The 16,063-nt window shown below is 46.3% G+C and overlaps 3 protein-coding genes across 3 annotated transcripts in view; 2 read left to right on the top strand and 1 right to left on the bottom strand.

The window, feature by feature from the left end:
• The window catches only part of C1QBP (complement C1q binding protein), a 4,316-nt gene extending 977 nt beyond the window's left edge, over positions 1-3,339 (top strand). Inside the window, exons 2-6 of the mRNA XM_026050146.1 lie at positions 69-219; positions 602-698; positions 1,289-1,384; positions 2,211-2,333; positions 2,920-3,339. Coding sequence (XP_025905931.1) covers positions 69-219; positions 602-698; positions 1,289-1,384; positions 2,211-2,333; positions 2,920-3,069 — 617 coding nt within the window. The 3' untranslated portion in view covers positions 3,070-3,339. The remainder of the gene's footprint in view (positions 1-68; positions 220-601; positions 699-1,288; positions 1,385-2,210; positions 2,334-2,919) is intronic.
• Positions 3,340-4,817: 1,478 nt separating this feature from the next.
• On the bottom strand, positions 4,818-7,587 carry RPAIN (RPA interacting protein). Its single transcript, XM_026050145.1, has 7 exons — positions 7,507-7,587; positions 7,306-7,431; positions 6,823-6,886; positions 6,213-6,327; positions 5,766-5,829; positions 5,524-5,658; positions 4,818-5,004 (listed from the first exon to the last, which is right to left on the bottom strand). The coding sequence occupies exons 1-7, from the start codon at positions 7,585-7,587 to the stop codon at positions 4,975-4,977; spliced, it is 615 nt and encodes a 204-aa protein (XP_025905930.1). The 3' UTR covers positions 4,818-4,974.
• A 115-nt stretch (positions 7,588-7,702) lies between these two features.
• NUP88 (nucleoporin 88) lies at positions 7,703-16,063 on the top strand. Its single transcript, XM_026050214.1, has 17 exons — positions 7,703-7,939; positions 8,407-8,576; positions 8,789-8,914; positions 9,134-9,220; positions 9,800-9,976; positions 10,320-10,503; positions 10,668-10,818; positions 11,347-11,445; positions 11,626-11,716; positions 12,043-12,144; positions 12,597-12,755; positions 13,050-13,175; positions 13,527-13,592; positions 13,798-13,878; positions 14,158-14,284; positions 14,812-14,930; positions 15,916-16,063. Exons 1-17 carry the CDS (start codon positions 7,703-7,705, stop codon positions 15,977-15,979), a joined length of 2,166 nt encoding a protein of 721 aa, XP_025905999.1. The 3' UTR covers positions 15,980-16,063.

Below are 16,063 nucleotides of genomic sequence, written 5' to 3'. Positions count from 1 at the left end.
CTCAACGGCATCCTGCCCCCCCCACCCCTTCCCTTTTTAAATTATTATCATTTTAACTCCCGACTCAGGAGACAAAGCGTTTGCCGAGTTCCTGACCGACGAGATAAAAGAGGAGAGGAAGATCCAGAAGCACAAATCGCTGCCCAAGATGTCGGGCGGCTGGGAGCTGGAGGTCCACGGCACCGAGGCCAAGCTGCTGCGCAAGGTCGCCGGCGAGAAGTAAGTGCGGGCAGGGCCTGGCGCCGCCCGGCGCGCTGCCCCCGCCTGCCTCGCTCCTGCTGCTTCGTGCACTTCTTGTCTTCTGCAAAGGTTTGCGAGGGCTTCCCGCGCCAAAAAATAGGAGATCAGTCTAATAAAACAGCACGCTCGCGTGTGAGAGCGACTGGAGGAAGTCAGTTTTATGAGTGTGTGCGTCTTAAACTCTAAACTGGAATGATACCCCATGAGGGAAAGACAAAATAAACAAGAAAGCATAAAGTACTTTGAGTTTTGTTTCAGATTCCCTGTCTGTAACACTCTACCGCTAGAAAAGTTTCAAGTAAGAGATGCAGTAAGTCTTTTCTTTATTGTGTATATAATATTGTTTATGTCTCTTTTGAAGGATAACGGTTACATTCAACATCAACAACAGCATCCCGCCATCTGTGGAGGAAGAGGAGGAAGAAACGCGAGGGCAGCAGAAACCTGATGAGCAGGAGGTAAAGCTGGTCCCTATGCGCACGTCTGTGTGCACTTTCGTTATGGCTGTCGGCACGCAGCAAAGCTAGTGCTTTCCCCTTGTGCTTGTTCTCCCACTTGATGTTTGGGAACATTATGTTACATGATGTAGATTACTCTCTGTTGCCTGTTATTTGGCTGTGAACCCTGTTCTCTCTGCAGCAGTGAGTGTGAAAGGGTTCCGAGCAGAAATGAAAGGGACTAAAGTTATTGGACTTTACGGCTGCCCCTGGAACCTGCTAAAATGAAGAGCATTCCTGCTCTCAGCCCATTTGTGATCCCTGCTGTTGGGTGGGGAGGGAGTTGCAGCCTCCCCGAGTGTTCAGGTGGCCGCAGGTGCCTCCAGCTGCTGTTCCCCCCGTGACAGATGGAGAGCAGAGGAGCCCAGGGCGAGGCTGCAGGGCGCCCTGGCTGGGACAAGAGGCTCTCCAGAAGAGTGGCTGGGAGCAGCCTGTGTGCTGCCTGGTTGGGTTGCTGGGCTCTGCCCGCAGCACTTAGGCTGCAGTTCAGAACAGTCCTGTTTGAGCCTGCAATGCTGATGAGACTTTTTTTTTCTTATTTTTTTACGTAGCCTGATATTACATCGACTCCCAACTTTGTAGTGGAAGTAATAAAAGACGATACAAAACAGACCCTTGTTCTTGACTGCCATTATCCTGAGGATGAGGTGAGTACTGAACTGTAGCTTACTCTGGCCTGGGGCTTGCTGCACATCTCCTGCTCCACTGTAGTGCAGCTGTGCCATTTTTTTAATCTGTTTGTTACAGCCTGCTGGTTTTCTTAATCTGCAGGATCTGTATTCTCCTCTTATCTCTCTTTTTCAAAAATAATTAAAAAAAAGCTCTAAGAGCTTACAAGAATAATCTCTGGGAGATGTTTCCTTGCATTCCTCCAGTCTTGACCGTACTTTATGGATCAGCTGCTCGTAAGCTGTCTTGCTGAATTACAGAAACAAGGTCTGGGTTCCTTAACTGCTTGGCAAACTGAGACAGGTAAAAAAGAATGGCCCAGACAAGATACATTTAACACAACCTATAAATAACTTGCAAGCCTCACTGGTGCTGGGGTTTCACAAAGGTCAAAGAGCAGTAGGGAGTAGAAAAAAAGCGTCAGGGAATCAAATTGAGAACTTTGCTTCAGGGTGACGTTTTTGTGGATTATTTTGCAAATCTTACCAGATCGTTCATGCAGACACTCTGTATTGACAGAGGTTACACAGATGTCTGAGAACAGGCAGTTTTAGAATAGTGCAGAAGAAGAAATTTTTACAGCTTTCTAAATATCGGGTCATGGACACAGCAGGTTACTTCAAGACCTCTTTTGGGCTGTCTTGGGTTCGGGTTCATGTGCATGCTTATTGTCATGCGTTGCAAGAGACAAATGGCTTTAACTGGGCTTTTGCCTGCACTGTTGTGTTCCTCACTTCAGGGTGAAGTGGCTAAAGGTGCCCTGTAGTGGGGCTAAGCTTTGTCTTGCCTCTGTTTCCGTTTCAGGTTGGACAGGAGGGAGAGGACGAAAGTGATATTTTCACGATTCGAGAGGTCAGCTTTCAGCCCACGGGAGAATCGGACTGGAAAGAAACCAACTACACCCTCAATACAGATTCCCTTGACTGGGTAAGTGCTGCTAAATCTAACAAGGCCTTAGACTGCAGAGGGCACCTGAGCTCCTCTGGACTACCCTCTGCTCCTGAATCCAGTATGATTCCTGTTCCAGATGCCCGAGACTGGGATCTCCCCATGCTTGCCGTGTGGCAGTGCTTCTTTGTGCCTCAGGTTCATCCTCTCACAGACTGGGAGTTGTTACGTGGTCCCAGTTGTGCAGTGTTGGTTGTGTTAGTAGCAGTGAGAGGCCTCTGTATTGAAACCATTTCTATTTCAGGCTTTAGAAGCTTGTGAAGCTTTCTCCTAGCTGCAGTGCATTTTAGGGATGCTTTGACACGTGCTCAAGTATCAGTTTATCTTCAACATAACATGTAGTTTAATTTTTGTTAAGCTTTCCAGATAGATCTTCTTAGTGGTGACATAAAATTAGAAGAAACAAATCTGGACTCTGTTCAAGAATCTGTACTTAAGTCCCCAGTGCCAGACAAGAAGAAAGACTGGTCCTCCTAAGGAAGAAAAGCCCACCGCTTGGGGCATTTTAAAATCAACCCCTACTAGGCATGTTCCAGTCTATAAGTCTCCTGTTTGTTCCTTGCAGGCCCTGTACGATCACTTAATGGATTTCCTGGCTGATCGAGGCATAGACAACACATTTGCTGATGAGTTGATTGAGCTCAGCACTGCACTGGAGCACCAGGAGTACATTAAATTCCTTGAAGACCTTAAAAGCTTTGTCAAATGTCAATAGATAAGGCTAGGAAACTAATCTTCAAATGTGGGTATTCCACAGCAGTGGTCCAGCCAGCAATACCCCAGAATATCTTCACAACAGATGAGAGTAACTTCGAATTTAGGGATGAGAATTGTGGGAAAATGAGGATTCTCAAATATTTAGGGGAATTTTTATTTATGTCGCAGCCCAGATCAAGTTCTGTAACGTTGTCTGGAATTGCCTCATCCCACTTGAGTGTTTTTGTACAATTATGAATGAATGTGAAGAATAAAAATCTGTTCAACATCCCATTGCAAGCAGGTGCTTTTTCTCCTTGCTCTACCAGTGCACACCAAGAATGCTGCCATAAAAGGATTTCAGGGGTTTCCCTATGTCTTCGCCAGTGTTGGTGGTTACTACAGCTGCCAGAGGAGATGGTTCAGGAACAGTGTGCTTGGGCAGGGCAGAACTGTTCCAGCACCTTTAGGTGCCCAGAGCTGCCTGTCTGTAGGAAGAAGGACTCTGGCTGTGGTTCTTTCATTCCAGATACGCCAGGTTGGTTTTGTGGCAGGCCACAGGGTAAGACTGAAGTCTTTGCTGCTTTTGTGTGTGTCAGGCAGTTGAAAGCCTCTGAAACGGAGGCTTTGAGGAGCTGTTTTAAATAGGGACACGCTGCCCTAACATCTTAAAGCAGTATTAACACAGCTGCTATAGAAAATAGCCCAAGGAGCCTGGAACACTTCAGTTTCACCAGTCTTAATTCAAGGTTTGTGTATGCTCCTGTCCAAGACATTGCTGCGAGGCAGCAGCTGTGGATTTCTATATGATCTGGTGTCTCCAGTTGTTGCCTCAGGGCACAAGAAACCCAGAACATGCTCCCGCCCTGGTTAGGAACTCTGTGCCAGCTGGCTCTACTTTAAAGCTCTGCTTCCTCCTTTGGCTTGAGTGCATCTTTGAAAAATACTGAGATGAGACTGCATCTTTAAATGGCACTTATGTCGTGCACTTCTGCAATAATTTTGTCTTTTTATTGTAGAACGCTGCAAGGATCAGGTTTGGTGTTGTACAGGGTGCTGAAGGAAGTACATGTTTTTGAGGTTGGGCATTAAGCTACTTTATTTTTGGTTTCTATTACTGAAGGAGAAATACAGTTCTTGGGACTGTGTGCAGAGGAAGTAGCTGCGCTGACCAAGCTGAAAAGGGGAGGAGCAGGGTTTGTCCATCCTGCTGCAGCTTGGAGGGCAAGAATTCAAACCCAAGCACCTGCTCTCCCCATCCCATAGGCAGCCTCCCCTAGAGAGGTTTGAGTCAGCTTTGTCTCCCAGGAAAATCATCCAGCTCATGTTCCTCCTTGCTGTCCCTCTGCACATCTATGTGTTGTTAACCCAGGTATATTACAGGAATATTGATGTTTCCCAGTTGATTACAACCGTGCCTCAAAGCAGAGGATGTCACACACCAAGCAAACAGGAAGTGTGACAGGGGTGAGGAATAATATGTGCTAAAAGCAGGTGCATGCACGAGAAAGAAGTCACTTCTGACAGATATTAAATGCAAAATAACCGTATCTTTTCATAAGTTCTTCCAGGGAATTTGCTTTTGGCCTAGGTGAAGTGCACAACTGTGGTTAATGTTAAAAGGAGTCACCCGTTTTCTACAAGAGAGGGGAAGGATAAAGCAAGGCAGAAATGCTGTCAGTGAACACATGCATGAAAAGTAATGTGAACTGAGAAAGCACCGACGGACTGGTTACTAAAGAGACCTGGAGGCTGAAATTAACTAAGTGTATTTATTTCAAAATACTGCGTCATTAAAAGTGCAATTAAGGCAATACTACTGCCTTGTCAAATATGCTTTTGACACAGCAATTACAATAGTATACATAATAGCAGCTCTAGCTCAAGAAGTTCTTCCAGTGATAAAAACAGCAGCCAAATCATGTTACAGGAGAATCGTCCAGGAGTCACAGACCTTCACAAGAAGTAAGGTGAGTTAAACAAGCCATATTCATTTATAAAGCTATACTAATATTCAGAAGTGAAATGTTCTCTTTCTAGAACTGTAGCCACCAAATAGGTGCAGATAAAGAGAGAGCAGCTTTACTCAAGCAAAAAAATCTCCCTGCTAGCTTCAGTCTGAGCAAAGGAAACCACACGAGGTGGTTTCTCCAAGAGGGTTGAGTCTTGAGGCCTGAACTGAAACTTCACAGCTTTTCTTCAAGAAAAGCTACTCCACACAGATGGTCTACACAAGACTTAAAAGGATGCTTACTAAGGTTTAAGAAAAATAAGTTTGACAGGTCCTCAAAATTCCATAATCTAGCAGTTAAGATAAAAGGAGGAGCAGTGGAATTACTGTTTATGGGCACAGGCAGTCAAGAAAAGCTTGAGAGAAACAGCAACCCACAGCACTGAGGTCAGCGGGCAGCTGGTGTAGTCAAGAAGTCCTTCCACGTGAGACCCTTTCCAGAAACCTGGCCATTAGACTCACCGAACAGCTCATGAGAAGACTGGTTTCTTCTTCCATTCCACTGGTAACAGTAAACTCTGGATTGTGAAAGCACCTGTAACTGTGCTCTGTTATAGTGTTTTCTAGAAGGGACCGGAGCTTCTCTTCTGTCATATCCTGAGATAAATTGCATTACAAAAGAAGTCTTAGGCCTAAGTTACGCCATAGCTCAAAGCTGTCTCCTATTCAGGACAGTGCTGACCTTGCAGCACAATGTAGCTTACCTGAGTAGTGATATATAATCCACACTGGCACAACACCAGGTGATTCCTCACAGTCAGGTTATTCCTAGGAAGACAGGAGAAGGTCAACATCTTCACGACAACGCAGGAGCTCAGGTAGATCTTGGCAAAAGTTGTTAGATTTTGGAGCTCACTTTTCTATTTCATAGCAATACCCACAAACAGGGGCCTGTCTTTGGCTGTTGCTTTTGTTGGTGCCTGTAATCTTGTTGTAACGCTCAAGACAGAGGCAGCTGCACTTGCATAGCAGGGAAAAGACCCAAATGATCTTGGGCAGAACAATGGGAAAGAAGCCACTGTTCTCTTAATGAACGTTACCTAGAGCACCATGGACTCAGTGCTGTTCAAACCTGCAAGAAGCAGTGAAGAAACTTTGCTTTTGAGAACCTTTTGTCAAGCACCTCGTTCCAGCACCAAGGGCTTTCTTACTTTCTACACACAGGACAGATGATCTTGTCACTGGCCTCCAAGCCATCAAGCATGGCATTGAGACATTCTTCATCAAACTGAAGACTTCGCTCATACTCTTCTATGACTGACTGTTCTGCAACAATAAAAGAACAAGATACCCTTGGGCATCTGTTAGGAAATCAGGTACTACAGAAACATGCAAGAAGTTGCTCAGTGGACAAAGTTTGGGGCAGCCCTTAATTCTTGAACTTTCTTTGGCTCAGATTTTTACGCTTGAAGAAATGGTTCCTGTTAATCCAATCTCCCCTACAGCTCAAGCTTTAGCTGCTCTCACCTCCACAAATGTTAACACCTTCAACACCAACAAGCCAGAAACATTACGAGCTTATTTATAGAGGCTGCTGCAGTTCCCCAACATCACCGTGTTGTCTCCTAACTCTGTTAGCTTCTCACAGACTCTACAGTGCTACTCAAAGTGCCGCAAAGGGTCTCCGTGCACCAGACACTGCAGACACATTCAAGGAGGCTGTTCTGAAACTCCCACAATCTGGAGGAACTGAACGGCTTGGTCTCCCCTTGCTTGGATTACTAGAAAGCCAGAATCTGAAAAAGCATTTTGAGAGATTACCTTGCAAGACCAGTTCGTGCTGGATTTCTTCCAGTACTGCTAGTTCATCGGGATCCTCTACCATCTGAAAGGTGCATTAGTCAGTAATTCTCCCTCTCTGGCTACATTCTCACTAATTTTCCAGCACCTGCCTGAGCTGTTAACATAACATAAATCCGTAGCTTATTCTTTACCTGTCAAGTCTCCTTATTTGCAGAAACACGCATGCAGAGGGCAATGTAAACAATACAAAAAGACACAGAAAGGTAGTGGGGATGGGGTTGTGGCCGACTGAGAACTTGCCTGTTGAAAGGCTTTGCTGCCAGCCGTGGCGGGGAGCGCAGCCAGCGACACCAGAGCTGTGGAAACCGCCGCGCTGGCGGCAGCACCAAGGCAGCTCGGGGGCCCCAGGGCTGCGGCTCCCGCCGCGGTTTCACCCGGCCCCGCCACCCGCGAGGCCGCAGCCGCGAGAGGCGCCGTGGCGGCCGCCAGCCCCGCACTGACCTGCGCCAGCGGCTGCCACTCCAGCTCCATCACCTCGGGCACGAGCAGCGCGGCGCCGGCCCGGCCCGCCTGCCGGTACCGCTCGAGCAGCTTGGCGCGGCTGCGGCGCAGCCTCTCCACGCAGCGCTGCGGGGTGAAACAACGCTTGTAACGGCGGTGAACGCTGCCCGGTAACGGCGCCCCGGCCCAGCCCCCGCTCACCCGCCGGTAGGTCTCCTTCCAGGGCGGCGTCGCCGGCCCCTTGTACCGGGCGCGGTGCCGCCGCAGCGGCGGCGCCTCCATGGCCGCGCGGCCGCCGCCTCACCGCGCCGCGGGGCACGCCGGGAGCGCGGGGCACGCCGGGAGCTGTAGTCCCGGTGGCGGCGCGGGGCACGCCGGGAGCTGTAGTCCCGGCGCGATGGCGGCCGAGGCGGGCCCGGCGGAGCAGTGGCGCGCGGCGCTGCCGCAGCACGCGCTGTTCTGCCGCCTCCGCGAGCGCGGCGCCGCCGCCGCCCCGCGCCCGCCGCTCATCCGCAACCTGCTCTTCGGCCTCGATGGAGACCTCCTCCTGTGGGACGGCGAGAGCTGCGCGCTCCTCACCGTCGGCCTCCGCCGCCTCGGCGGCGCCGAGCCCGCCGCGCTGGGCCGCTACCAGGTGGGCGCGCGGAGGGGCCGCGGACCGGCGGGGCAGGGGGCGAAGGGGACCGTAACGGGCAGGGCCGCGGCTGGGAGCGGCCGTTAGCGGCGCTGGGGACCGTTACCGCGCGGGGAGGAGGTGCGGGGTGGGGGCGGAACGTTCCCGGGAACGGCGGGAATTGGTACCGGGAGACGCCAGGAATGGGGATGGGGGTCGGTACCGGGACGAGGAATGGATCATTATCCAAGTGATACCGGGGGCTGAACTGGGGCCAGACTGGGGGTGGCGGTTCCTGGGACACACCGGGACCGGGGGCCGGGGATCCCGGGATGTGGGTGAGCGTTGGCTCCCGGCAGGACGAGCGGACTGCTCCATGGGGCCCGCCTGGGTGCCAGCCCGCTGTGCAGACCAGTCGCAATAGCCACCCTGAGCACGGTGCTCCCGTGAGCGATTCCGCGGTCTCTAACTGCAAACCTGATTTTCAGACTCTTCTCTGCATAAACCCGCCCCTGTTCGAGGTCTACCAGACGCTGCTGAGCCCCACGCAGCACCATGTGGCCCTCATCGGCACCAAGGGGCTCATGGTGCTGGAGCTGCCCAAGCGCTGGGGAAAGAACTCGGAGTTCGAAGGCGGGAAATCTACCGTGAACTGCAGGTGCCTGGGCCCTGTCCTGCCCTCCTGCCGGGATACCGAGGGCATTGGCTTTATCAGGCAGTCACAAAAGCCTTTTAATTGCATTTCCCCCTCTTCTTGCCCCTGCCTCCCTCTGGAGGCGGTCGTAACCCGTTCTGGTTTTGTTTCGGGGCTGGGAGGGTGGTGGCTGTTGTTGTTGTGGTAGCACTGCATGCTTCTGCTCTGTATCACAGCACTGTTCCCATTGCGGAGAGGTTCTTCACGAGCTCGACGTCCCTGACGTTAAAACATGCTGCCTGGTATCCCTGTGAGACGTTAGAGCCCCATATCGTGCTGTTGACTTCAGATAACACTATAAGGTAAATCTGTTTATAGTGGATCATCAGCATTTTGTTTTGTAGTAGGCAGTCTGCTCTTTCGCGAGCGATTTGTGCGTTGCCATTCTTACTGGTTTTACCAAAAGAAAAAAAAATGTGTGTAAGAAATCTTAGGCTATTAATTACTAATCTTTCTGCATCAGCAGTGATATGTGCAACGCTGACTGTTGAATGAACATTGTTCCTGTTTCTTTTTTCTAGGATTTACAGTCTGAAGGTGCCTCAGACACCGATCAAAGTGATTGCTCTTTCCGATGCTGAAGAGGAGACTTTAATAATAAATAAAGGGTTTGTGTGGCTTCTTGATATGGTTTTGATAGAATGGTATCAAATATGCTTTTGATGAATGAGAAAATCTTCTCATGACTTGTTTATTTTTTCCTTCACTCCTGCACTTTAGCTGCACCTTTTTTTTTACTCCACCTTCCTTAGAGAAAAGACAAAAAAGGGAAGAGGAACAAACTGTGTAGTCCTCTGCTTGCTAACATTTAAAAATGTACATCATCCTTAACAACAGATAAATAGGGCTTTTTGAGAAGAATGATGAAAACAAGTGTCCTTGTTCTCCTTAAAAAGGAGAATTACAGGGGGCTGTGCTAGTGAAGCCACAGACCAAGACCAATATTACCCAGCAAATACCAGTAGGTCCCCTTGCGTCCTCTGAAGCTGGACTGGCTGGGGAGGGTATTTCAGAAATGGGGCAGATTAAGAAGGATGGTACCTGTAGGCCTTTGGCACTGCAAATAGGATGGCAAAGAACTGAATGACAGCTCTTGAGCTGTAATTTGTCTGAGAGCACATGCTGATGGACCTAGATAAATCCTCAGAGCCATTTCTGACTTCTGTTTCTGTTCTGACGTGTCCCAGGAGAGCCTATACGGCTTCGCTCGGAGAAACCGCGGTGGCCTTTGACTTCGGGCCCCTGGTGCCCGTCCCGAAGAACGTAGTTGGGCAGCGAGGGAGCGAAGAGGTGTTGGCCTATCCTCTGTACATCTTATATGAAAACGGGGAGACGTTCCTCACGTATATCAGCCTCGAACAGAGGTAGGCCTCACACATCCTCATGTTTCATGTCCGGGCTCTGTGAATACTTGGGTTTCAGAGGCATCCGTCAGCCTGGCTTGGATTTTGGAATGGATGCTGGACTCGTTTCGATCCGATTGCAAACTGTTCCATCTGCCTTCATGGCAGTGTTGATAGACAGACATCCAGGAATAGTATTGCTTCCTTTTTTGATCCAGAGGTGAAGAGTGCCGAAATTTAATAGAGCTCTAACCTGTTGCTTTTGTTTTTGCTTGTTTTTAATCATCCTTATTTTCTAAGTAATTCTCCAGCCAACTGTTGTAGGCAGCTCTGGAGAGCTCTGACCACATCTTCTTTATTTCAGTGCTGGAAATCTCAGCAAGCTGCTGGGCCCTTTGCCCATGCATCCTGCTGCGGAAGATAATTACGGCTACGATGCTTGTGCTGTCCTTTGCCTACCTTGTATTCCAAACATCTTGGTGATTGCCACTGAATCGGGAATGCTTTATCACTGCGTGGTGCTGGATGGAGAAGAGGATGATGAACAGGTAGCTTGTCACGTTCTTTCTGTACACTACTATACACATGCTCTTTAGTAATATATGCTTGGGCAGCCCTTGCCTATATTAAGTAACTCTTTTCCTTGAGGTTATTTTTGCTGGCATTTCTATTTAAAGGATGTCTCACTAAAGAGTTCCAATGTCCTTTACAGTCAGAAAAATCTTGGGACCCACGATCTGATCTTATTCCTTTGCTGTATGTGTTTGAATGTGTCGAGCTGGAGCTTGCACTGAAGCTGGCATCGGGGGATGAGGAAGAGCCTTTGGAGTCTGACTTCTCTTGCCCAATCAAACTACATCGAGGTAGGGTTCTCATTCAGCCACATGGCCGTTGCCTTTTAACTCCTTTATTTAATTCAGGATCAGATTGTTCACAGATTATCACTGGCCTCAGGCAGTGGTATTAGCATAAGCATTTGGCTGATGTCTTCACTAAAGCTAGGGAAAATCTGAGGAATAAAAGGGGAATTGTCACAAGCCAAGCTAGAGGTTGCTGAGACTTGCTCCCGCAGTAGGTGTGTGCATGCGGTGCCTCATGGCTCCACTCCTTCTGTTGTTCCCCTTTTTTTAAAAAAAAAAATACAATTCTTCTGCTAAAAGGAATAAGAGTAGCGTTTCATCCTCCTTCAAAAGAGAAATTGGCTTAAATCTTCTGTAATAATGTGTGTATTTCACCTAGATGGGTTTTTAGATTGTTTAATACTTGTAACGTTAATCTCGAGTGGCAGAATTTGACACATTTGACACATTTGCCAATTTGGGTTTGTGGGATGATGTTTCGTTTTCTGAGTTTGGTGGCTTTTCTTAATACATCTGCTATTTAAATTTCAGATCCTAAATGCCCCTCTAGATACCACTGCACACACGAAGCTGGTGTCCATAGCGTTGGGTTGACGTGGATCAATAAACTTCACAAATTCCTTGGGTCAGGTGAGTGCCAAGACTCCATCGCTTGCAGAGGGAAGTGGTTACCATCAGGACTGCTGTATTTTGGTATTAACAAGTTGGTGAATAATTAATTATAATTATATGTGGTTAATTCCTAGAACATGTATGTTTTGACTTGCAAAGGGGAGCTAATGCATTCTGACAAATCTGACTGTTTTGTAGATGAAGAAGACAAAGACAGTTTACAAGAGTTGGGAGCAGAACAGAAGTGCTTTGTTGAACATATTCTTTGTACAAAACCATTGCCGTGCAGGTAATAAAAACAAACACTTTCCCTTTCAAATCTCTGAGTTCCTGTGCAAAGTATTTGATATACCCCCTTCTGCTGCATTTTCTCTATGGAAAATAATAACCAAGTGTAACAAAATTCAAATAATCAATATGTGTGTCAGGATTTGTTACACAGTCAGTGTTGCAAGGTAAATTCCTCATTTACTGTCTGAAAATATCACTGAAGTAGCAGAAATTGTTTTCAGTACCCCAGTGCAACTCAGGGGCTTGATTTGGCTTTCTTATGCATCCGAACATTATTGCCGTGTTCCTTTTTGAGTCAGTAATTCATGTGTTTTCTTCCCACAGGCAGCCTGCTCCCATCAGAGGGTTTTGGATTGTCTCTGACATCTTGGGGCCCACAATGATCTGCATCACAAACACCTATGAGTGTATTACAAGACCGCTCTTGTACGTGGTTCTTAATTGGATTGAAATCCATGGTTTTAACTGACCTATGCAGGGGTGACTGTCTATCAAAATGGATTTCAGGATTTTATTTATTTATTTTTGGTCCTTTCCCTCGCACTTCTATACCTCTCATAAGGCACAGTCCTTTTTTTCTACTGAACATTCCCTCCCTGAGCTCTGAATTAGTCTCATACTAGTTATTTAATACAGATAAGGTGGTTTGGAGGAGGGAAGAATATATACATTATATATATATATATAATATATATATATATTAATCTTTATACTAAAGACTCTGGCTTTAGGGCATCATTGAACTAATTCTTGGGAGGCTTCTGACTTACTGCTATAATGCATTAATTCCACAGTGGCCGAGTTCCTTAACTGTTGTTTAAAGGGTGTTTTGGCTTAGACATTATGCAAGTTCTCTAGGGTTTGCTGTGCTTTGGCAGAAGTACAGTCCACCCCGCGTCCCCGCCTCTGCTGTGCACGAGGGAGGACGACAGCGTGGCCGTTTCCCCGCTGCGGATCCTGGCCGAGTCGCAGCACTCCTTTGAGAAGCACATCCGCAGCATCCTGCAGCGCAGCTCCGCCAATCCCTTGGTGCTCAGGTAAGTGGAAACCTTGTCCTAGAACAGCTGAAGCGGGGGAGAGGTCTAGGAGGACTGTGTGTTCATCAGTTTCTGATCAAACAGCAGATTAGATTCAGCTTTTCCAGGCTTCATCCTACCGGGTTTTAAATATCTTCTTAACTTGGGATGTCCTCAATAGGAAGATGGTCTCATAGACCCTCTTTTCCACCTCTGATCTCAAGTCCTTATCATACATAGTGGAAATGTATCGAATATCCTTTTGAAAGAACATGGAACAAGTAGAATTGCAAAAAATCTGTTTCATGTATGAAGGTCTGCAGATAAAGATGCTGCTCCTCCCCCTGAAGAATGTCTGCAGCTTCTTAGCAGAGCCACCCAAGTGTTCAGAGAAGAATATATACTGAAACAGGATCTGGCAAAAGAAGAAATTCAGCAGAGGTAAGACAAAAGAAATTGTAAGTACTGTACAACGTTGCTATGAAACAGTCACCAAGTACTCAGCATTAAACCTCTTCTACTGGAATAATTGTTACAAATAAGTAAAAAATCTGTAATACCAAGGGAGTCCTAAAGTTGAAAACAGAATTGTAAGAAAATGGGAAGGGCTGGGGGAAGGCTAGTATAACATCGTGTAGTTGATGAGAGGAAAGAAAAAAGCAAAAACAGCACATAAAATATTTCTGCTGTGGCTGAATGTTAATAACCTTCTCTGATTCTTTCTGTATAGCCTTCCGATTTAAGTCCGATTCAATTGGATTGTTACATATAATTTTATTTTATTCATTTAAGAGTGAAGCTGCTTTGGGGGCAGAAAAAGAAGCAACTGGAAGATCTCAATTACTGTCGAGAGGAAAGGTGGGTGTAATTTCTGTCTGTTTTACGAAGCCAGATATCAGAAACTATGCAACTTTATGGAGAGATAGTCTGTCCACCAAGTGAATGTTACCAGCTCGAATTAAGTGTGTAGGTTTAGTCTCTGTTCCTGCCTCTTTAGGATCCGATTCTGTTTCCATGTAGTATGTAAATCTGAAGTAAATAACCATTTCTCACTTGCCCAAAGGAAAAGTTTGCGGGAAATGGCCGAGCGCTTGGCTGACAAGTACGAAGAAGCCAAAGAGAAACAAGAAGATATTATGAACAGGTGAGTGCAAAGAGCCCTGTTTCACGCCAGGTCACTTGCTGCAACAAGAACAGAGAAAGCAGGAGGTGCCACATTAGTTAGAAGGCAAAACTCTGAACTTGTCTTCGTTAAGAGCCTAGTAGTGATTTCTCAGTACTAGTCAGCTTGTTACTTAGAAATGCTGCATGAGGCTGGCTCAGGACAGTGCCAAAAAGATGCTTCACAGGCACTCTAGGGGCCCTGGCATAACAACTACCCCGTAGTGTTAATGCAGCAACGTTTCTTGCTTTGTACCTGAAGGATGAAGAAGGTGCTTCGTAGCTTCCACTCTCAGCTTCCAGTTCTATCAGACAGTGAAAAAGATATGAAGAAAGAACTGCAAACAATCCACGACCAGCTGCAGCACTTGGGCAATGCTATCCGACAGGTGAGCTAACAAAGTCTTGGAATGGCAGATTATTGACACCATTTGCTTGACTCTAATGCTCATACTGAGTTAGCAGAATCCTGTCCTTCTCTCTGTAGTAACTTGGTGCTTTTGCTACATTAACAGCCCATTAACGTGACATCTGAATCTTGTTAGTATTCTAGATATAACCCACTGCAAGTGTGTAAATCCTACAAAATTTCTAGCAGTTTTTCATCTCTCTGGGGGAGGCAGAATTAAATAGGAATTACATTTTAGCTTTGTTTTACATGTAGCACATTTTCTACTCTTTTTCTTTTTTTTTTTTTTTTTTTTTTTTAATCCTAGAAGAGAGGGATTCAAGCTCTAAGTCCACTCCTAAAGTTTTGTTGGCTTCCTGCTCAATGGCACCCTGGTACTGTGAGCAATGGGATAGTAATCACCTGATATCTATTCATATTTATCACAATAAGATGCATCAGTTTGTAGCCATAAAACATTTTCACCTAGGCAGGCAGTGCCATCCTGACCAGGGTCTCCATTTCTAGGTTAAAATGAAGAAGGAATACCAGCAGAAAAAGATGGAGAAGGGGACCAGTCCACGAAAACCCAGCATCACCCTCAGTGCCTATCAGAGCAAGTGCATCCAAACGGTTCTGAAAGAAGAGTAAGTTAAAGCTTGGATACTTCTATAGACTTAGGTGCTAAAGCCCACTAATTTAAGTAAATTCCAAACAGAATGTAAGATTTTCTTTCCTTCTTTCCAAAAAAGGCTGCAGGTAAAGTTGAGAAACCAGAGCTCTTGTTAACATCTGAAATACAGAATAAGAACAGAAACAAGACCCCTCAGTTCATAGGGAAAGGCTACATCTCCCCTTAGTACAGCTGATCTTGCTCCCTAATGACTTTTTTTTTTCTCAACTTTCAGTCACAAAACTAAGTCAATGCTATTCTTAAGTGATATAGTCAGTCTGCCAGTGCAGAGTTAGGTGGTTTCTAGTCAAACATTAATGAATACCAAATGCTGAAGAATATCAATTCTCAGCACATCAACAGGAGGAAGGAATATAAATGAAGTGCTACAGTCACACACACAAAGTTCATTAAAGTGCCTCTATTTCCTAAATTAGGGTAAGAAATTTTTAATCAAGCTGTTTTTTTTCCTGAAACACTGCTTTGGGATTTAAATATATCTTTTAATGAGTGATAAGGAATTTAAAGGGAGGCCTCAGGCAATTCCTTGCACAATTTTATGCCACCTCATTCACCTGGGACAGTATGTACCATGCCTTTGTTTTGTCTAGCTAAAGCCCTGCAATCCTTTTCAGATTTAGTGTAATTTAATAGTGTAATTTAACCCTTATGCTGCATGAGGAATCTGACTCATGTGCCAGCTGGAGCTGCCAGGCCTTGTCTTGAAGCCAACATGGGAGAGCGGCAGCGCCCACCCTAAAGTTGCTATTAAAGTAAATCTGCTTTGAGTCTCCTCCTCTTGCAGACTGCTTCAGCAGTTTGTATCCAGCCCATCGCTAAGGAAATATCTTGTAAGGTTCCCAATCTCTGCTTCAAAGATACAGAAGGTGTTTTCCTTCCTCACTGGTCTCAAACAAAAATGACTTTCAGTCTTTGACTTAAATTTATTTTCCTTCCAGGGGAGAACACATAAGGGAAATGGTAAAACAGATCAATGACATCAGAAGCCATGTGAACTTCTAACACACCTGTCGCTGCACGATCGTTCATTTTCCTTGCTATTCCTTGTTTATATTTAACATTTGTAAGTTGAGTATTCATATTATT

The sequence above is a fragment of the Nothoprocta perdicaria genome, unplaced genomic scaffold, assembly GCF_003342845.1.
Source record: "Nothoprocta perdicaria isolate Ctin4 unplaced genomic scaffold, notPer1 scaffold_66, whole genome shotgun sequence".
Classification (NCBI taxonomy): domain Eukaryota; kingdom Metazoa; phylum Chordata; class Aves; order Tinamiformes; family Tinamidae; genus Nothoprocta; species Nothoprocta perdicaria.
Note: the sequence above shows the minus strand (reverse complement) of the source record. Positions and strands in the feature narration are given on the sequence as shown.